General features: G+C 32.8%; 1 protein-coding gene across 1 annotated transcript in view; it reads left to right on the top strand.

The window, feature by feature from the left end:
• Window positions 1–2,260: 2,260 nt before the first annotated feature.
• Window positions 2,261–23,758, top strand: part of LOC125056953 (trissin receptor) — a 33,012-nt gene continuing 11,514 nt past the window's right edge. Inside the window, exons 1-4 of the mRNA XM_047660330.1 lie at window positions 2,261–2,514; window positions 7,187–7,331; window positions 12,676–12,835; window positions 14,558–14,755. Coding sequence (XP_047516286.1) covers window positions 2,310–2,514; window positions 7,187–7,331; window positions 12,676–12,835; window positions 14,558–14,755 — 708 coding nt within the window. The 5' untranslated portion in view covers window positions 2,261–2,309. The remainder of the gene's footprint in view (window positions 2,515–7,186; window positions 7,332–12,675; window positions 12,836–14,557; window positions 14,756–23,758) is intronic.

Raw genomic sequence — 23,758 nt, 5'->3', positions numbered from 1 at the left:
ATAAATGTAAAACATAAAATAAATAGACACATTGGACATATCCACAAAAAAAGTTTCACTAATAAAAAATACAATACAAAGTAAAACAAGACAAAACATGACAGCACAAAATTTAACACTAAACTAGCAGCTATAAAAAAAACAAGGAAGATATAAAGCTTAAGACATTAAGAGTTTTAACTTATTCTTAAATGAAGCAGTAGAGGAGTGCGACAAAGGGTCGATGTTACTGATAGAATCCAAGGTGGAACACCACCTGTGAAGAGGCTCACGGAACCCAATGTTAATTCTGGGAGTCGGAAGGTTAAAAGTTCTGTGCGAGCGCAGAGTTCTGCATTCCGCATAGAGCGTATCGTATCGAGAATATACTCGAAAGTTCCCTATGTTTGGACAAGCATGTACAGGTTTTATCATATAATCGTTCCGTTTAGTTTTAGTTACAAAATTCAATTACCCTCATATATATTTTCCGTCCAGCTACGTATTCAATTTTTGTTTCACCGATTTTTTTACGTTAACATTATTTACATGACAATCAGAGTTCGATTATCTTTCTCCGTATCCTTCGGTACAGACATTCTACAATAACATACAAAAGTTCTGCGTATTTTTTCTTCAGAAAGTTTGAAACAGACCGGGTATTGCCTTATCTTTATGTTTCCGTCTTATTGACTTGCAGATTCAAATATCGGTATAAATGTAAATTATACGTACTTATGTAAAGCATTTAATAGAGATTATATAGGAAATACTTTTAAATAATCTCATCGGGAGGTTAAAATAATTTCAATTGAACTGCAATATACATATTAAACGATCTAGTGCTTTAAATAATATATTCGTATAAGCAAAATATTTACAAAGATTATCACATCAAGTTCTTAGATAATGTAAAATAAATAGAATAATATTATATTTGATGACAATGTATTTATGATAAGTTGTCTGTGCTAAAAGGAACAGGCGTTGTGGTAATGCGAACTTATATAATTATTTACGCCCTCGTTTAATTTATTGATAAAAATAAAATGCTTGATTTCATAGGGAACCTTAAGTTGGCGGGGGGAAATTAATTTTTTGCACTTTTTTTTGGCTCTATCAACTGTTCGTTAACTGTTCTTCATTGTTCTATCAAAAAAAAATTTTGTTCGTTTTTTTTTATTTTTTAATTATAAAATAATTGACCCTCAATTTGGCACGAACTATAGATATTTTGATATTTTTTTTTCTAATAGTTTAGAACTATTCAATAACTGTTCGTTCAAAATAAACAACTGTTCGGCTTTCATTATCCTGTAATTTAATAATTAACTTTTTTTTATAAATCTTAATTAAATGTTATTGCGCATGCGCAGTATCAATGCGCATAGTTCTCATAAATTATGCGGCCTATTTGAATTCGATTCAAAGAGACAACACAACAATAACAGCAACAACAACAAAATCATCATCATCATTATCATTAATAATAATAATAATAATAATAATAATAATAATAATAATAATAATAATAATAATAAATATCATTCGGCAGCCTAAATGGAATTTGATGTCTTTTTTAAATTTCATATTTTAAATTCAGATAAAAATGTTCGTAATTATTTATATACAATATTTTGTTTTCCTTTTCAACGGAGTTCTTTGATTATATTATCTTATGTAATTGAGTAAAAATAAAAGAACTGATAAAACAATATTTTTAATTCATTTAAATCTTAGTAGGTATATGTTGGTGATTTATAAAAAAAAGTTAATTATTATATTACAGGATAATGAAAGCCAAACAGTTGTTTATTTTGAACGAACAGTTATTGAATAGTTCTAAACTATTAGAAAAAAAAATCAAAATATCTATAGTTCGTGCCAAATTGAGGTTCAATTTTTTTATAATTAAAAAAAAAAAACCACCAAAAAAAATGTTTGATAGAACAATGAAGAAAAGTTAACGAACAGTTGATAGAGCCAAAAAAAAGTGCAAAAAATTAATTTCCCGGGGGGAACTTAATTTTTTGCATTCCAACTTAAGGTTCCCGATTTCATATTAACTAGGAAAATGATTATAGTCTAACTTTAGTGACATAACAGTGTTGTTAACATAAGAAAAAAAATTGCACTGCTGCGACCCCTCAATCCCCCGACGGTTCTTTTTCTGCACAGACTAATAGGTATTAAAATGTTGCCATCTACAAATAATTGAAAAATACAAACACTGACTTTAAATATAGTTATGTATAAAAAATTCTTTTGTTTTCAGATGAAGAAGCTAATTTATCCAGTGGACCGATCGAAGTGAATAAATAAATATTAATATGAATTTGAATATCGATCAGAATGTTCACGGCCCAGAGACCGCCAATCATACAAAGAATGGGAACGATTTTGGAGCACTTAAAAATTTAACAGCCAACGAAAGCGAATTTAATCTACAAAATGAAGAATTTATATTTGACAGAACAGATGTTAGAGCTATTTTTATCTCATTGTATACGCTCGTTTTTTGTTGCTGTTTCTTTGGTAAGTCATTAACGAAAAATTTACGTAACGTGGAATACGTTGAACATTGATGATGAATGTTTATAAATAACTTGGAAACATTTTTAAGTTATGATAGTATTATTCTATTCGGCTCTAGATTAAATTCTAAACGAGCGTCTGAATATTGGCAGAGTAATGAGTAATGATTTTAATGATACTTTGTATATGTGACTACTTTGAATTTTATGCAATCTTAATCAAATTTTAGTGTTGTAACATAAATAAATCAGTGGCGCTACTACTTTTTCAGCTGGGCCTCAGTATCTGTTTCATGATCATTTGTGAATCTAATAGGCAAGTGATCAGCCTCCTGTGCCTGACACACGCACAACTTTTTAGTTCTAAGGAATGACGGTTTCCTCACGATATTTTCCTTGACCGTTCAAGCGAATGTTAAAGACGGAAGAAAAAAGTCCATGAGTGCACAGCCGGGGATCGAACCTACGACCTTAGGGATGTTAGTGTCATGCAAAAGCTACTAGGCCAACACTGCTCTAACACAAATAATAGCTTGCTAAATAACCTTATGTCATTATCATTTACTTTCAAGATTAATCTAAGATGAAATCCTGCCAGCTTTAAAGGTCCAAGCCACAGGGACCAAACTTTTTAAATTTGTTTTAATTTTATATTTATTAATTATTATTATTATTACTATGTAGGTTAAGAAAGTTGTAAATAAATATATTTCTGTGTTGGAAATAAATAATTATTTAAACTACATAAGTTTAAGTTACGTATAAAACTATTCAAAGATGAAAAGAACAAAAGATTCGATAGCTTTAGTAGGTTTATAAATAATTCTGATAAAGATTATATTATACATTATCATAATATGGCCACTCGCCAAAAACTCAATATTAGCAGTTCTGTTAATTACATACATTACAGTAAAACGTGGAACCATTTCAAATTAAAATTTCCATATGCAAAGACAAAGTTTATGCTTCAAAACTAGTCGAGATTAATTAAATGCTTCACATTTCATCATACATCTTTCGGGTTTCTTATGCTAAAACTTCTCGTTTTATGAAACCATTAGCATTTAAAATAGCAATCCTATGACGTAATGGTACAGGTAAGGTTCTTAACTATAGATATCCGGCGTAGACGCCTCCAATACCCTTAAATATATAAAAACTTTTTAGAAGATTTAGAACGAATGGGGCAGGAGATTTGTCTGCCCCATTTTTTTTACAAAACAGGGGCTAAACGGGCAGGAGGCTGCCTGATGTTAATTGGTATCCGAAAAGTCCGCGGCCCATGGACACTCAATGTCAGAGGGCTCGCGAGTGCGTTTCCATATCCTTAAGTTTCATTTCAAATGTTGTTAGGGTGCGTACAGACTATGTAACATATTATAAAACTTGTGTTTTATAACACGTCCACATTATGTAACCTTATTATTCAACATTATAACATAAAACAATACTGTATACATTAGAATAACAATGCAATATAACAATGTTCTTTAACCATTTCAAATAACAATTAAAGAGAAACAAAAAACGTAAATGCTGGGTTCGTCCTAGCATACATATCAATAACATGTTTTATAACATTCAGTGTCCACATTATCTGAAACATGTTGTATAGCAATGTTGTATAACACGTTATGTTATATATACGTAGTCTGTACGCACCTTTAGTAGTATGTTCAGTTGCCACTGGATTTCACAATTTCCAGTCTCTGTCTTTGCCAATAGTTTGCCAGTCTTTTCATGCTATTTCTATCAAGTCATCAGCGCACCTTCTTTTTGGCCTGTCCACTCTTCTATTTCAACCTTACTATAATAATTTAAGATTTATAATGAAACATATAATGCGTCGCTTTGGCAATGGCACAATAACACATAAAAGTTTCCTTAAAACCCATGTTGATTCCAATTAGCAATTCACAGAATATGGCATATCATTTCTTCCTTACATATGCTTGAAATATATGTGACAGATGCTTTATTATAGGTCAATTACAATATTCCTACATGTTTTGTTATAGCCCAGAATGTGTATGACCCGTGTTTGTTAGATACCTAGAACCAAGAATGCGGAACAAGGGTATTACATTCCAGATTTAATTAAAATTCGCAAGTTATTACGCTGATAAGGCTGAACTCAATTTACCTTATTTGGGCTAAGTATTTGTACCGTTTTTTCGATGTTTATATACTATTAAGAGTAAATATATAATAAATTTATTTATTGCCAAAAACAGTTATAAAGACGAAAGATTGGTATTTTTTTATTATAACGAATAAACTTAAAAACTACTGGACTGATTCGCTATGCGAATGCTATATTATCATTGAGTAACATTTATATTTATTGTCGAAATATTAAAATAAATGTCGACCCGTGCCGTGAAAACGCAAATTTAATTAAATTCAAATTCAATTCAAATTCAAAAATCATTTAATCATATTGGTAACACTTTGTATACTTATGACATGTCTGTAATGAAATACATATAAATGCTTCTAATTTTACATTTAGTGCCAGTTCTCAAATCAAGGGCGTAGAACGGAAGAGAAGAACTGGCAATAAACTCTCCGCCACTCTTTTTAATCGCCATGTTTTTTTTTTACACAACGTTTGTAAGGAGCTGCAACCATTAAACCATGTTCCACATGACATCTTAAGTAATTAATAATAATAACATAAATAAAGTTTACATGAATATCCGTAATTGTAAGTCGAAGTCATAACTTAATTTTTTAGCCCGAACCGGGAATCAAACTCATGATATGTACGTACTACTAGACAGGCGTTTACTTATAACCCAACCGGAATAACCGAGTGAAAATATTGAAGATGAATAACAAAACATTACCCTATATTAAACAATAAATTTTTCCTTTGTAGTAAAGTATGAATAAATATCTAATATTATAATAATTCGCTCGGAAAACACGTTTGTTTTTTACACCGTTAGAAGTTTACCGTACGCACAAAAGCAATAACAATATTGCTTTGCACGAATACCCGAGATTTTGTCTTAGAATAATCAGTTTCTTGTTATTATTTTTTAAGGTATTATTTAGAATCTCTTTTATGTAAAGGGATAAATAAATTATAATAAGTATAATTTAATAACTATTGATTATAATAATATAAGTACGTGTTCGTGTATTTCATTTATTCAAAGGATAAGCTCGAATGACCGATTCGAGTGGAATTATATAGGGTTGGAAGGCACATCTGATCAGCTACTTGACTATAAAGAGATCACTGAAGCGTGCACGAATATGTCTACCCTATGTAAAGTCTCTTGTCACACATAACGCTTCAGTTTCAAGACTGGAGATTTGTACGGAAAATCTTTGTATAGAGATCGATATCGTCCTAATAAAGTATATAAAAATACGAATCTTTCCCCTTTATAACTGTTTTTGGCAATAAATAAAGTTATTATTATTATATATATTTAATCTTAATAGTATATAAACATTGGAAAAACGGTACAAAGACTTAGCCCAATTAAGGTCTATGTAAATTGATTTCAGCCTTATCAGCGTTATAACTTGCGAAATTTAATTAAATCTGGAATTGTATATGAGTACCGTTGTTCCGCATTTTTGGTTCTAGGTATCTTCTTAGGTCGTCCTTTCAAGAATTGGTACGTACTTTTTTTGAAGGACCCTAAGACGAATTGGTTTGGAAATACTTTAGTGGGAAGCTGGTTTCACATAGCGGTGGTGCACTGCAAAAATTGCCTTAAAACACGCTCAGTTGTGGAACGACAGACGTCGAGGTGATACGGTGATATTACCACACAAATACATACAAATATGTAAAAAATATTGTACATCTTGTTAGAAAATAGAAACTAATATTTTTATTTTATATAGTTTATTTTCAAATAATTTCAAAACACGATGTACATAAATAACTTTGACAAATAAAGTATGTTGAACCGATATGTCAGAGTTTAATATAATATAGGGTTCAAGTGCACAGTTGTTAATTAAAGATTTAAGTTGGCGCTTGGTAGATAGTACCGGTGACACCAGAACTGGTGCTTTCTTCACTCAACGAATAAGTATTGAAATACAAGGTAAGGTACACTGCCACAGACACCAAACTTTTTAAATTTGTTTTTAATTATTGTTTTTACTATGTAGGTAAATTATATTGTAAATACTCTATATTTGTGTGTTATTAACTATATTTACTGTTAGTTTGAAAAAAAATTTATTTTTCCTGTGTTTTGGTATCCAGGAATATTTAATTAATTTAATCTAAAGGAATTTAGCGGTTTCCACATAGACACAGGCTTACGGTGCCGTTTAGGCTTTGTTAAATTGATATCTATGTAGGAAAGATTTTTGCATTAAAAGTCGCCACTTTAATTGAATTGAATAAAATAAATGAAACATGTTAAAAAAGTCGTAGACTACAAAGTTAGTGGTTAATCTAACTGATATTCACGTTATTGAATGATGATTCGGGATTAATTTTAATTCATCTGCCTTGCGATCTGTAACTCACTTTTCGAACTCACACAGCGGTTTTCGCATCGGCGGTCGCTCTCAAATCAGTCGTGAAGCAGTTATTTTATGATTAGGCCCTCTGATAAATAATAAACTACAAGCTCCTACCTAATCAGAAACCGGCGTGTCTCAAACACATTTATATATATTTTTTGTTCCAGGTAACCTTCTCGTTATACTCGTCGTGACGCTATCTAGAAGACTAAGGTCTATCACTAATTTCTTCTTAGCAAATTTAGCGGTAGCAGATCTATGTGTGGGTGTGTTTTGTGTCTTCCAAAATTTGACGATATACTTAATACCTAGGTAAGTGATAAAATTTTGCACATATTTTTTATGCGACTTGCAACGCCGTGATATTTTTTAAACTTTTATTTGAAATAACTTATTAACTAATGTTACCTTAAGAAATAGAATATTATAATAATCTCTAGGCCTAGGAACTGACAGTATGCACAAACCAAATACAGTTGTAAGTGTCTAGCCTGAGTAAGATCATTTTGGGCATACAAAAATAATTGCTCTTCTCGCTCTCAAATAAATAATACTAAAAGTATCCGTGGCCAGAAATAAATCTGCAAAATTATGATTGTTATGACATAGATTACTAAGCAAAATTTGTGAAAATTTGTAGCGCATGCCTTTGCTAACAGAATGCTTTCATTGTAGATATCGTATATGTATTGCAATTCAAGTTAATTGGAAAGATGGATCGTATCGTAACTTTGCTAAATACCTACTGTTAATCAATCACAATTAATTATCTGTGTACTCGTTATGAATTAGTTCCTTGTACAGCTGGATCAAGAAGTTTGCATTTTTTTTCCCGATATTCGTTTGGTCCTCATCCGTAATCCATGTTACCGGGGCCCGGGGACTCATTAGCAGTTGGTGGTTTCGGCGTTAGGCCTATAATTAATTGGGAGAGAAAATCATCCAGAAACGTTAAGAAATCGTTGGACGATATCAGGCGTCGGAGGTTTAAACACAATTAAAGACAAAATATCAAACAGAACAGAAATCTGAGACGAACCCAAAATTCTTTATAAAATATGTTTCAATGTATCCCCTTTTTTCATTTATACAGAGAGGAAAATTCGAAGGTATCATATTAAATTACTGTTTTAAAGAAGCTCGCGGAAAATACCGTGGCTCATAAACAAGACACGTGGTTGTTCTTATATTTTTTATTCATCCAATAATGTTATTTTGGTTGAGTTTGTTTATTTTACTGGATTTTTTCCGTTCACAGATCGTTGTACGCCTTGGTTATATTTATACCGGTTATTGTAAGATTCTTAGGTTAAATGTAACATGGGTTGTACATACTTACTTGTAGGTCGAAGTAGGTTGAAAGGCCGGCAACGCACTCGCGAGCCCTCTGGCATTGAGAGTGTCCATGGGCGGCGGTATCACTTAACATCAGGTGAGCCTCCTGCCCGTTTGCCCCCTGTACTATAAAAAAAAAAGGTGATCAGTCCTCTTTGCCTGACACGCACTGTTGACTTTATGGGTCTAAGGTGAGCCGCACCTCATTAAGATTTCCTTGAAAGACTGTTAAATAAAAATAGACAGAACATCTTTTGGTGCACAGCTGGGGACCGAACCTACGAGCGATGTGAGTCGCTGTATTCTGAAGTATCAATGATCGAGTTCGTAGGCGAACACAGGACTCTGCAAAGAACAGAATTTAAAAACAGAAAGACTAGACGTGAGGAAAAATGTTGACAATTTTAAAAATCAAATTTCAGCCTTTTGCTTAGTTTCCGTGTGACTGGACGGACAACTGTAACGTATCTCTATTTTATAGGCCACTGGTTCATACTAGAATGAAATATTTATGAAAAGTATATTTTTTATAATAGCATACTGCCCCTGCTGGAAATCCATCATTTTATAGTGTGAAATATAATAGTTACATTTCCGTTCAGTCCATTTAAAAAACGGTCCAGCAGTTTTAAGGTGATGTTAGTTGTTTCGACTATGTATTTGCGTGTTGTTCCCACGAGAATGTAGATAGAAGACAAATCTTTGTTTTAAATTTATTTTATTATTATTTATTACTTAAGATGTCATGTGGAACATGGTGTAATGGTTGCATGTACAAACGTTGTGTAAAACAAAAAACTTGTCGATTAAAAAGAGTAGCGGAGAGTTTATTGCAAGTTCTTCTCTTCCGTTCTACGCCCTTGACTTGAGAAGTGGCAGTAGGTAAATGTAAAATTAGAAGCATTTAATGTATATTTCTTTTTTGACGTTCATAAGTTTACATTGTGTTAAAAGACAAACTATACTTTCCTAGATGTAATTAAACGAATGCTGTTAATTTTCGTCTTTTACATTGTGTTATTCACTTGAAAAGGTGAAAATATTTTGTATTTTTTCTTTGAATCTTGGTAATTTTGGATAACCGTTACTTTAAATTTAATAAAAAATAAAGTAGTTAATGTAATAAAGTAATATTATGTAAGCTTTATAAATCGCCTTACATTCAGTATTCTTCTTCCCAGGTTATATTTGTATTTGCTTGGTTTTATTAAAGACTTGAAGCTGACCGGGTCCAACAATGGCCGTCTGTTTTTGTTTGAGTGTCAAGCAATGCAGAAGTTATTTGAAAGCGTGTTTTTTAATTTAAAGAAAAATTTCATTGTGATCTTAGATTTAGAAATACAATCAACAATATTTTCTGAAATAAATTCTTATTCAAACAGCTTGCTTTGGTCGGTTCAAGCTTTATAGGTCGAAACGTGAGCTTAACTAAATGTTTGTCTTAACTGATTTAATTGAATTTGAACATATATATTAATTAATGATACTTAGAAATCTCTATTTTGGCGTTGGCGGTTTGAACAAAGACTGTGTAACATCGTATTGTTATAATTAGTTTACCAAAGTCACTTTCAAACTTGGTGTCAGAAAGTATTGTATATATACCTAAAATACTGTCTTTTATTTCGAAAAGTACGTGTTACTGCATTGAATGATATTCTAAATATTTCTTGTTTCGTCTGGGAATCGAACCGACTCAAATGTGAAAAAAACATCCCTTATTTTTTTGATGCCATTCAAGAGAATGGACAAAAAATAATATTATTCGTCTGAAGTAACATAGTATTTTTAAAGAAAGGATCAATTTTCTTCGAAAATAAGCACATAATTCGCATTATGCAGATCTTGGTGTAAACATTATTTTCGTAAACATACGCACGCGGTGTTATTTATCCCTGACATAAAATGACCATCGACCGGTGGAACAAGCCATCTGGAGCAAGATTTATAGCTACGTTTCAAACCAATTTCCCGATTCTATAACTCAAGTAGCTATGGATATAATTAGTGGGAGGTGTTTGTCCTCTGCATATCATAGAATAAGTGATTGATGATTTATCGCTGTAAACACAGTGATAATTTGTGCGATTCTTGAACAATTATTCCTCCCGAAATAAAGAAGAATATTTTCGCCTGATTGATTAATTGGATTTCTACCATAGCATTAAAGTCAAAAATCATTTATTCATTTAGGTAACACAATGTACACTTATGAACGTCAAAAAAAATTCATTAAATGCTTCTAATTTTACATTTACTGCCAGTTCTTAAACCATGGACGTAGAACGGAAGACAAGAACTGGCAATAAACTCTCCGTAGCTCTTTTTAATCGCGAAGTTTTTTGTTTTACACAACGCGATGTTTTTAAGGAGCTGCAACCATTACACCATGTTCCACGTGACATCTTAAGTAATATATTAACTCATACTCACAGCGGAGCGTCGTTATGCTTTCGAACCCATTATGGCAGATAGTACCACAACTCCTTTCATTTCCAACTTGGTGAAGGGGTAGAGACTGTAGTACCTAGGTTTGTCTCATAGGAAGACAAATCCATTAGTGCACAGCCGGCATTTGAAAGCACAACCTCAAGCAAGTGTCATGCTTAAACCGTTTATGGATAAATAATATTTTTCTATATCAAAGTAGCTTTAAATTTTTTGTAAAATTTTAAGCATTTAAAATAATTTAAATGGTCCAAATTTGGTTATAAAACGAATTGAGTTTCGCACCTGCTAATTCCCAAAATGTATCCCTTTTGAATTAAGTATGCAGATAAACAAATTTTGTCTACAAACTTTCCAAATTAGGGTAGTCGAGAATTAACTATATAAAATATATTCACAGACCTATTTTATTGCCACCGAACCCATATATACTACATGCTCAATATATTTGATATATAAGGGTCAGCGCAAGTTATTGTTATACACGTTCAGTAATTATTATGACGAATATAATATTAATCGAATAAATGGGCCATAAAGAGGTGACTACGAAACATCAACCCTTTTCCCGAACCTTTCATTAATAAAAGGCTGTCCAAATCTGATGTAAGCCTCAATAGATTCCATTTGAGCATGACCTTCAAGGAAATATCATAATACACAAGTAATAATGAGTAAATAACTCAAAGGGAAGACAGAAATACTATACGTATTACTAGTAACGCTGTGGAAGGGAATGTTGTGCTATTGCCAACCTAAACGAAGGATTCTCGACAAGTCCCACCTCTGACTGGCCGGCCCCAGGTTGATATCGAGATGTTACAAATACTCAGCGGTCCGAAACACTAGATTTTCGTTCAAACGCGCGTTGGGAGGGCGTCAGCCGCGCGCTTCGAGATACATGAGCCGCCATTTTGTTGTACATTTGAACGCGCGCTTTCGTGTATAGTGGACGCAATTCAAGGATTTTATGGACATTCCAAGATAATTAAAAAACTTAGGTTCATACTGTCTTAATTTGGGATACAATGTTATAAACATTCCATGCGTCAGTCTATATCGTATTATTGGGTGCACCCAAAATTCTCTTTGTCTCTGCCGTCGTATTCTGTAGCGACGGTATAGAAGCCACACACAAGAAATCACTTCGACGTCCATTTCCGAACTGAGCCGAGTATGGACGCCCTACTAACGCTCGTAAAACGCCGTGCTAAGCGCGCTGTATGTACGCTACCAACGCGCGCCTAACGCAACGCCGAGCGCCTAATGTGTACTCGCCCTTAGTGCGATTCAGTACATGAATTCATCTTACTGATTGCAGCCCCAAACTGTTGATGTCACGACCACGCCTTCAAAATTGGGATTTGACAAAACTCAATCGTAATTGAATCGCTTAGTATGTGACATTTTTGTTTTACTCACACACTTGTAGATACGTGTTGTAATTATTTTAGGATCGAGGTCTCGTTGTGCAGATCTGGTTATGTAAGCTTCTGCTTTGAGTTGATAGAAAGTAAAACAAGGGACGAACTCTTCTTCTGAATGCCGGTGATCTTCATTTGGTCTTTCATTTTATTTATCTTGTTCCAAAGATATGTGTTATAACTTTACACGTTTAAGGGCTGTGTCAATCAACATTTTAAACTTTAATCTATTTAGTTTTCTTTCTCTTGACGTCATGTAAAGCTACGGTAATAACTTAATATAATTAATAAACTGCCTATTGCGATATTTGTTTAGTCCCTAATTTGTCACAATCTGGTAAACCCAAGTACTGGTAAAAGCATCAACTATTATGCTTTTTCGTCTTGTGAATTTGGAAGAAAACTTAATTGAGGTTGTTTTAGGAAATAATATATTTTTTTTATTTCAGTTGGGTGTTTGGTGATTTCTTGTGCAAGATGTACCAATTTGTACATTCCTTGAGCTACACGGCATCAATTTTTATCTTAGTTGTAATTTGTACAGAAAGATATTTTGCAATAATTCACCCTATTACTTGCAAACAAATATTAACATCAAGGAGGTTAAGAGTAAGTTGAATTTATTGTATCAGTAATAAATGAAAAACATTATAACTTTGAGAATTTATAAAGAAATTTCATTTGTAAGTCGAATCCTGCGTAACTTTGATGTAAAGGTCAATTTACCCGTGCTTTACACGTAGATTTTTGTGATTGACTTCAAGCAATATATTTGATTAACTTCAAAGTTCAACAAAATGGAATATTACATTGAATGTACCCTCAAAGGAAATTTCGATTAAAAAACTTCCATTATAAAAATTTATATTAAATAAATCCTTGGTACAGTGTAAAAATACTTTGTTGTTAAATCAAAGTAAAAGTTTTCGATGAACCCAAGGAGGACCTGTAGGATTCGAGCTGTAAGTATCGGTGAAATTTTCTGAGAATTAAGCTGGATTAGGAGAACATTAATTGTGACCTACTTATTACTATGTTATCCGTTTATATACTGTGTAATCTCTACATTATCACGTATTTTATCCTTTTTAACAAATGATATTGACATTTTCAGTTTCACTGTCTTTTCGATTACTAGTTTTAAATTCCTGTCATATTTCTATTTAATGTATTCTGTCACTACTAGATGATCCGGTGAACTTCGTATCACCTACATATATTTGTGTCAAAACTTAATACAATATGTTTAATACTGACCTAAGAGATCGGACCTCATACTACAGCCCTGCGATTCTATAACTCACTTTTCGAAGCGACCGCCGATGCGAAATCAGCTGAGTAAGTTCGAAAAGTGAGTTACAGAATCGCAGGGCAGCTATGAATCACGCGTCTATAAATATATGACAACCAACAATTCCCAAACAATTGTTTATTTCTAAAAAGGGAAAGTTATCAAGTATTTGATATTTCTAGTAACAGCTTTTATTGCAAAATTCAATTGTCGGTTTTAGTATTTTTCTTTACTTATTATTTATGTTTCCCACCGTTCCTGAAATTCCAAGTAATTTCAAGTTTTAAATTAGCAATATCGTTGTTCAGTTTTAGCGAGAGAAACGTACAGCTATTAATTTTTATATTTATTGATTGTTTTGCGTTTGCAATCTCTCGCTTATACTTAAGTTAGCTTAGGTATTAATTATGTTATATAAAGTTACATCTAAATTCTATAGCTTAGCAATTTATCGATAAGTTAATAAATAGGCTCTTTAGACATGATGCTGAGTAGAATTTTTAATTTTTATGTCTTTGTATCTCTTAAGCGCAACGACTGGCTTTTATAAAGCAATTTCTCTTTATTTAATGGTAGGAATGGCGCAGTACTGATCACCCTCTTGCCCTTTTTATTGATTAGAAACGTGAAATTCATAATAATGAGGCAGACGGTTTTTTACATATTGACGCGTAGGTTTGCTTCACTTCCATGGCATGGATGCTTTAATAAAGCTGATGGATGATTGGTTCACGGCATATATTATGTGGTACCAACAAAGCAAATTTCTAATGTTTTTATACCATATGTTCAAAATAGCTTTAATAATATAGGAAATAATCAAAGTACCGTTAAGGAGCCGGGTTTGTTTCTTACGACAATTTCTCACTTAAATAATAAATATCTATTTAATGAAGGTACTTTTACAAAAGTGCACGCCTACGCTTAGGGATGGATGACACTAATAAATCCTTATTATCTCTGCTTACGTTTTTCCGCGAGTGTGTTATAAAAATCTGTGTAAAACTTATTTACTTTTTTGACCATACATTTATTTTCAGTTAGTGATCCTCGGAGTATGGATTACGAGTGCCGCGTACAGCGCACCAAAGTTTATATGGGTAGAGACGATAACGAATGACCTGGGTGACGGTCACTTAGAGACCATTTGTATCCAGCACAGAATGAAGTACAACTCAGAGATATTCGACATGGTCAACTTTGGTCTACTCTATGTCACTCCACTCTGCGTTATGACGGTAAGTCATTTGAAAACTCGCTTGTATAAAATTATGCAGCCCGATGTGAAGCACACACCACCACCAATCTCTCGACCATACAAATGTGAATTGAAAATTGGCTCACAGTCGATGTATGTAATAGGAGATTCCCACTAAAGAAACTTATGAAATGTATGACACCGCCTTAAAGTACTTAGAATAATTTCAGATAATTTCGACTCATTTAAATAGGGTTTTAGCAAATGATTGCCGTTGTCACCTTTCGAAGGACATCGCTACCGACCGGATTTGAACCCAAGACGTCCTTATCCACCAGAAATGAACTATAACACTAATATACTACTAGTACTATCTTTAAATATACAAATATGCATTTAGTTAATAGCGACTAAACTCTTATAAGGAAATTAAACATAGCTGGAATGCACCACAATTATCGATTTTTATGTAAGTAACTAAAACGTGCTAAAGCGTGACATCGAAGTCTGTAAAATTGTAATGTCGCAACGAAGCCAATAATAGTCACCTTATTTACGTCATGAAAAATTTATTCAAAGTAATTAACCAGTACTTAAATAGATATAAAAGGCTAACAATCCAGCTGGCTGCAGCTGGCAAAAATCGGATGGCATTTGATCATCTTTATTCTTTATATAGTGCCATCTACTTGCGAAGGTTGGCGATCATCATGGCTAGTATGATTTTGGATGCCGCGCTTTTAAACAATGACTTGGTGCTTTGACCAAACCATTATCTTAAGTTTTTTAACCAAGACCTGCGTCTGCGGCCAGGTTTCCTTCTACCACTTTGCCTTGTATGATTAGTTGAAGTAGCTCGTATTTTTTGGTGTTACGTAAACGTGTCCGAAATACTCAAGTTTCCTTTTCTTAACCGTCATAAGGACTTCTTTGTTCTTCTGCATTCTGTCTAGCACGGTTGTATTTCGTATGCGGTCTGTCCAAGATATTTTAAGCATCCGTCGATAAACCCAGACCTCAAACGCTTCCAGTTTTTAGGACATAGTCTCTGTCGGCGTCCAAGATTCTACGCCGTAGAGCAGCACAGAGAGGACGTAACATGTGCAATGCGAGTTCTGAGCTGTAAATTTAGTACTATTTTTAGTTTTGAAAAGGCGTTCCGCGCTTGTGCATTTCTGCAACGGATTTCGATGCTATGGTCACCCTTTTCTTCATTAATTTACGTTTAACGAGAGTTTTGAATTTTTTCAGTGATTATTTTTCCGACCCAAATATCGGCCAATAGAATTGCACCATTCGACGTCACGTGGTACAACCTACATGGTATTATACTGATAATTTTTTGTGAAAATTTTCTCTGGTCGTTGCTTCAAGAAAAGTATTAAGTAGTTGTTTTATTCATTATGAAATTCTTATTTGTTAACTGTACATTTCGTCTCATGGTGCAATTCTATTGGCCGACATTTGGGTCAGAAAAATAATCCCCCGAATACCACACGAGCTTCAAAATTATCGGGTATTTCCCGATAGGTTCGTTGCAAACAATTAATATAGTCGTCATGACGACTATAAGTCGTAAATTTTGAAGCTCTTGTGGTATTATAAGTGATAATTCTCTAATTTCGCTTGGGAGTTTGTTGTAAAAACGAATATAATTTCCATATAAGTGGTTTATCTTCTGGAGCCTGGTTGGTCGTACGCTTAGATTAATTCTGTTTCGAGTATTATACTGGTGAAAGTCACCATTTGTTTTAAAATCGTTTATATCTCCTAACATATTTTTACATAACTTTTACCGTTTACGAAGCTCAAGCAATAATATTTTTTAGTTTTAGTTACATTGTGTGTTAACATGTTTTTAAGCCTATCTCCTTCGATTAATAGATTATCCTACACAAAACAAAAACAAGTGTTTAGCTTTGCAATATTACTATTTTATGAATAACATTTTTATATAATGGCCGATATAACAAATATTTTATCTTGTCACAATAACTAAAGTCATTTACAAGTTGTTAAGAACGTTGAATTGTGAAAAGCTAAGTTAAAGCATAAGTTACAAGTTTGTATCAATAACAAGAGCTTTCTCAAAGTTTTCCTCAAACAGTAATAATTCGGTATGACACAAATATTATCGAATGCTGCAATTTATTTCAACTTATTAGTGAAAAGTTAACCTATAATATACACAGGTTAAGCTTAGGATATTATTTATATTATAAATTTCGTTAATCAGTCGTGGCCTTACGAGTGCGACTCCTAACAATAGGGTACAAATCGTTCGTTTTCGGCTGGATTTTTCTTTCTTTGTGCGCTAACCCTTACTTGTCAAGTAATAATCGTAAGGAAACCGCATGCCAATTCCTAAACACAAAAATTAATGTTTCTGTCAGGCACGGAAAGCGTATCTACTAAAATAAATCACGAAAGGGACATGCACAATCTCAGTCAGTAATTATATGGTTAAAAATGGGAACGCGTTATTAAGTCCGTTTCCATTAATAGCAAATTTTTATGTATATTTTATTATAATTACGTATATAGTTCCAACACACAAATCGTCATGGTCATATAACAATGTCAGATTTGAAAAAAAACAAAATCACTTTTATCATATTTGGACTACATTGACTAAATATTACGGCTACATTAAAAAGAAAATACATGTGTTTTAAATTTCAAATTAATCAGTCGGTAAAGTGACGGATTTGATAGACGCTCATATACTCTTAGAAGCATGTGATTTTTCTAGAAAACTGTGTAATTTAATTTTATTATTTTTTCAAAACAAATCCTTTTGTTTGCTTGTTTGCCAATTTTCATAATAACAGAATATGAATTAAAAAAGTTATGACAAAAAAACTAACATGATTATATTATTTTGAATTGGCTGCCCTGTAAAGTTTACTATTTGCCAGATCCGTCACTATTCTACGACTATGACGAAATATACAGTATTTACAATATTCTTAATCTGCATAGTAAGAATAATAATAATTAAAAATGGATAAATACAAAATAAAAACAAAAGTAAAAAGATCTTTTATTCTTATTATATGCATAGCTTATAATACAGTAGTATGGTGGAAGCACAAATTATACATAGTTTGTCCACCAGGATGTATTTATTGTATTTAATCATATGAAAGTGATTAATTTTAAAATAATAGTGTTTTACTCTCTCCAAATGCAAACAAACATTTCAAGCTTTTTTGAGGCGACCCACATCCATTTTCTTCGTGTACAGTTTTTACATTCTGGCTTTTGATCACGTCACGTTACGCTAATGGCACGCTTCTAAATGGCAGAAAGAAATAGCAGCATCGTCGTATATATTTATTTAACAAATTAAACTTAATTATATTTACAATGTGGTGTGTTGAAAATATTAATTACCCCTAGCCGCACATAGGTTGGTGAACATGAAGTAGTTTAAATCAATTACTAATAAGATATCGAATATAATATAATTTAAGAACACACACAGCGCATGGTAAAGGTTTAGTCTAGTGGTATAACTGCAGATAATATAATGTCCAAATAACAATTTCCGGTTGGGGCGAAAATGCTCCATTTCGATTTCAATAATTTTTGAACATACGTCGGTACATATCCGACATATGTTCCTCCTGCTCTTTGAAACTTCCGTCGTGTCAGACATCCTTCCACTCCTAGTATTAGCGTTATAGAAAAGAGAGTGCACTTGTCGTGTGAACTTTCTTTGAGCACGTATTTGGGCACTATAATTTATCTAGGGTTAGAAGCAGTCTACGAGATAGCCGCCGTTTGGGTCGGACTAAATAATATTATAATTTTATGTATCAGAATTAAAACTGGATACTCATACAGGCTGAGTATGTATAGAGGTGCATAAGGCAAGGCAAAGGTCCTACATCAGCCTTACTTTATTATATCTTTAGGCTATAAAAGCACGCTGTGCGGTATGGTCGCGCTGTAATCAGATTAGGGTAAAAAACCCCGGTGAAGGCGAGGACCTTTACTGCGTACGTCGCTCACTCCAGTAAGCTTCCGTCCGGCCCTTCAGGCGATTGACCACCCCGCGACGCCCCAAGCCGAGGTCTGTGTCTCACAGGAGACGCCCTTGCGCAAGCCGCGGGAAAAACACCTATTAAGGCCGAGCTACGCTCGCCAAAACAGCCCGAGCTGAGCTGTAAAGGACCTTAAGCCCTTAATTCCATTCCATAAAAAACAATGGTCTCGCTGACTTTTTCGCCGCTCGTACTAGATATAGACGTTACTTATTGTTATTTTTGTTGAATTTGTGGTTATCTGTTGTTTATTAATTAATAGTAATTGTGTTGTAAATTTCGTGTATTAATAATTTGTTTTTTTTAGTAATTTTATTTGCTAATTTCTTACTATATTGTATAGGCATCTTATTAGAGATCGCCTCTTAATGGTTATTGGAGAACGAGTATTTTATAAGGACTTGGCCTTGCCTTGATTTCTAAAGCCTTATAGGCTTAGGCGGGAGCGAAGGACTGTCATCGATTTCTTGTCGTTTTTCATCTGTGCTGCGATGTGTCAACGAAATAATACTTTATCCTTGTAAATAATGATAAATAATGTCACCTAATTGCTTTTAATTTAGATTTAGTTATTAACTAATAGCTAACCAAGTGAAATAACTAATGATATACATAAGTTTTCTTTGTACACTATATTTTACGAGTAACATTAAGATTTAGGTCATTGATGTTCGTATTTTACTTGAAGTTTATTCTACTTGATCACCAATGATTGGCTATATCATGTGATATGTAACACGATCGGGCAATATGTTTAGGTGTTTATATTGTTAAACGCTGATTATTCACTCTGACCTGCCCATTTCCTGATTAATTCTATGGCCGGGCCACAAAAGTATACAGGTTTGACTTAAAAATATATACGACATCAGTGTTGTGATGCAATAGAAGAATGGCAAATTTTATAGTAGCTGACTCGTCAAACGTTGTTTTGCTATATAGTTGAAGATTATTACAGTGCAGTATTTAAAAATTGGGCTTCTAAAAGGGTTCTCTCCATCATGTATAAAAAACAAAAACAGGGTAATAGTAAAAAAAAAAAAAAACGTGTGTGTACTTATGTACACGCGTTAGAAGTTATACTTCTTTGGCGTAACAAGATAAAAATCTTTTAATTTTTTTTATTCTATGTTTGTTGAAAAAACGACACTAACAATAGAACAACCTGCCCTGCGATTCTGTAACTCACTTCACGAACTCACGCAGCGGTTTTCGCATCGGCGGTCGCTCTCAAATCAGTCGTGAAGCAGTCATTTTATGATTTGGCATTCTGAAAAGGTGGGAGCTTGTACTTTATTGTTTATCAGAATGCCAAATCATAAAATGACTGCTTCACGACTGATTTGAGAGAGACCGCCGATTCGAAAACCGCTGTGTGAGTTCGTGAAGTGAGTTACAGAATCGCAGGGCTGAACTGTTGAGTAAAGCTAACTGAAGTTATGTCGGTTTTGTGTGACGGTGTGTGCGCGAATCAAAAAAATTTACTCTCATCATTTTTCCCTAACGCGCCAAAAGAAGTATAACTTCAAAAAAGCGCTCCACGTCACAATTATTAAAATAATGCACTTTCAACGAAGGATCATGAAACAAGACAGATCTGAACAATGCATTGAGAAAAATCTGAAAATAAAAGAAAGAGAAATGAAAAAAATATGGCGGAGGCTATTATACCCTAAAAGGGCCATACAATACTAAACCACTAAAGTCAAAGTCAAATCATTTATTTCAACTAGACCACCTAAAATGACACTTTAAAACGTCAAAAAAAAATACAAAGAGGATTCTAGTTGCTCCTTCCAAAAGGTAGTTTCGTGTGGAGAAGAATGGGCAAGATACTCCACACTTACTCTTTTAAAATAGGTTTACAATATTTTGTTACATTTGTTAAATAATCATATGTGAAGACAATGTACTCTTAGAATAAACTACTATACTAAAAAAGTTAGTAGGTACACATATTTTATCTTTATTTCTAGTACTAAAATTATGTCTATCATTTATTTTACTAAAAATACTAACTATTTTTTTTACAATTTACTAAAACAACTAATACTTATTTTTGTATAAATTCATTACTAAAGCTCTAATAAATAAAATGGTGAAAATTAGGGGTCATATGTATTTGTTATTGCGAAATCTTAAAAAAAACTGTAAAAAAAAATTTTTTTGGTGTGGGCCACTCTTATTTTAAAAACAGTTTAACGGTTAAGCCGTTTCGTAGGAGTTTGGTTACACTCACTGTTATAGTGGAAATTCTATAGATTATTTTAAACACATGAAACATAGAGCTTCGAGATAATTCCAAGCATTTAATAATTTTAAACTCTTAAACGCCGTGTGAATTCTTAGAAATTGTAAATTCGCTTTCAAATACTAATTAAATTATAGCCTCAGGCTTCTTGTTGGATCAAAACAGTTGTTTTAACTCAACATATAACAGTATTTTGAAAGAACATCGACCCTCATCAACAGTCAAATTTAGTTTTGTTTTTCGTTCTTGACGGCGTACAAAATGACTTTTATTCTGTCTTTTGTTTAATAGTTAAAAAAATATTGAATGTAACCGGTAATGAATCGAAATTTTACGTTTTCCTTCCAAAGATGAATTCATTTTGCATTTATAACATGGATTTTCAGTTAATAAAACCACATTTTTCGTCAAACCTAAGAATACTTATTATCGGGCCCAATTACACTTCTTATAGTTGCAGAGTAAATAAATGTATTTAAAATTCCAGCGGAAAAAAGCGCTGTGTTGATTGCTAAACGTTTCTGAAACATATATTCGTGGACGCATTGCCGGCCTTTACTATTCTGACAATTCTAAGGCTATGGCAAGTAGCCTGTGCATACATGGAACACTCTCTCCCTCACTATACATATTGTTCTGTTAAAGTCAAATTGCAAATTTAAGTTACGTAAATATAATTCTTGTTAATTACGAAATAAAGCGGGTTGTCATAAGCGAATAATTATTATGGGAACCTGCTATTGTCTACAATCCAATAAAACATTCCTTTATTTAACAGTTACACATACAAAATTAATAGCCCAGTACTGATTTCTTTACATACATTTGTATAATTAGGGTATTTATTTTTCAGCAATTAAGCGGTAATCGCATAATCCTTGTGTACTATCAATTAATATTATATTAACCACAGAGTACTCTTAAAGAAAAGTTTTTTTGAGTGGATATATTTTTTATGAAAAATCATTCTTCATAATTTCATGAAAAACAGCGTTTACCTTGTGACTTTAGCATGTGACTGACAACACTAAGGTCATGCATTCGTATCAATGTGTTCCAATAAATATACAAAGAAAGCTGATCATCTTCTTGTCTATACTAAACACAAGGACCTACTAAATAGTTGCCATCATACCAATAACAAGATTATTATTATAACAGTTACCCCATTCAAGTGTTTTAAGTTATTTTTAATTAATTTGTACACGTGTCAGTGGTTAGCTCGTTAGCAAATAGTCAAGAAACATCAGAACAACACGTTTTTCTAACTCCCCAACTTTGCAAAAACACTCAATAATTTAATATAAATATAACTCAGAGCTTTTATTTCGCTGGCGGCAGTTGTGTAAGTAAAAGTACGATATTGTATGAATGAACACGTGTCAACGTGAGCCTGTGACATTTCAACAAAAATATTTGGGGACGCCCGCGTAAAAAGTTTTTCTCTCTGACTGTTGAACTGTGGATGTCATTATAGAGAAAGAGCTCCATAGTGTCCGCTTAGCCCCGTATTATGTAAATATACAGGGCCGTCTTAAACTAGGCTGGGGCCATTGGGCACACAAGAATTTGGGGCCCTTTTGGAAAGTAAAAAAAGCTAGTTATAATAAAAAAAAGATCAAATACAGTATGATATATTATGTAGAAATTTTCGGTCCTTCGGGGCCCCCTGTAAAAGGGGCCCTGGGCACGGACCCGGTGTGCCCTTATGGTGAAGACGGTATTGTAAATATAACTTATCCAGTTAACTAATATTATTGTTATTATGGCAGTGGCATAAGAAAATAACATGGCAGAGCTGGGTGTGTTAAAACCGAAATCCATCCAAGTTTATCCTACTGTTGAAATATTGTCAGCTGCAATCACATTAAATAATAACCGTTAATGTGAAAATAATTTAAAGTGTTTATACATATTTATTTATTTCTTAAGAACAAAAGAGATAATACTTAGACAAACTTATCTAGTAACATTATCCGTTATGAATGTTACATAAGCTTTTGTATAATGACTATTTAAGGCTAGTTTTTTTTTATTTATTTAATTATAAGTAATCTTACAGTACAGAAAGCCAAAACATTATTACAGAGATAAACAATATATACGAAACAGAAAACAAATAAGTACGAGGCACATGGAACAATTTTGTGTGTATTGTCGCATAAGGAGGGGGAATTTTAAAAGAGAAAAGAAGAAAAACATTATTTGAAAAACATCAAATAAAAAATAATATTTGTTTCGCAAATTGAGACAAATTTAGTCAATTATACGATAATAAAATAAATAGTGATTCCTTTTACCTCTCCTATGTCATTAACTGGCTGTTCACCGCGACGAGAGCTACTCAAAAGGCGTCGTTTTACGAGTTTTCAATGTTAATTTACTTACTCTGTAATGAAATCTCTTGCTAGTTATTATTTATAAATTCTTTACTTATATACACAGTTATGTACATAAAAAATCTTATCGTGATTTGTCTTGGTTTTGAACAAACTTTCCAAATCAACAAAAAATACATTAGAAACTATTTTATTAATTTTAATAATTTCACAAAACACTACCTTAGCGCGATCTAGTCGAAATTAGCATTTTATAGACTAATTATATAACCTGTCTTTTTACTTAAATTTTTCTGAAAACGAATCATACTATAAATTAAAGTAACAATACTCTGACCAACATAGTATTATTTTAATTAACCTTTTGACGTGACCTATAGCATTGTTGGCCTAGTGGCTTCAGT

The sequence above is a fragment of the Pieris napi genome, chromosome 15, assembly GCF_905475465.1.
Source record: "Pieris napi chromosome 15, ilPieNapi1.2, whole genome shotgun sequence".
In the NCBI taxonomy this organism is placed as follows: Eukaryota; Metazoa; Arthropoda; class Insecta; order Lepidoptera; family Pieridae; genus Pieris; species Pieris napi.
Note: the sequence above shows the minus strand (reverse complement) of the source record. Positions and strands in the feature narration are given on the sequence as shown.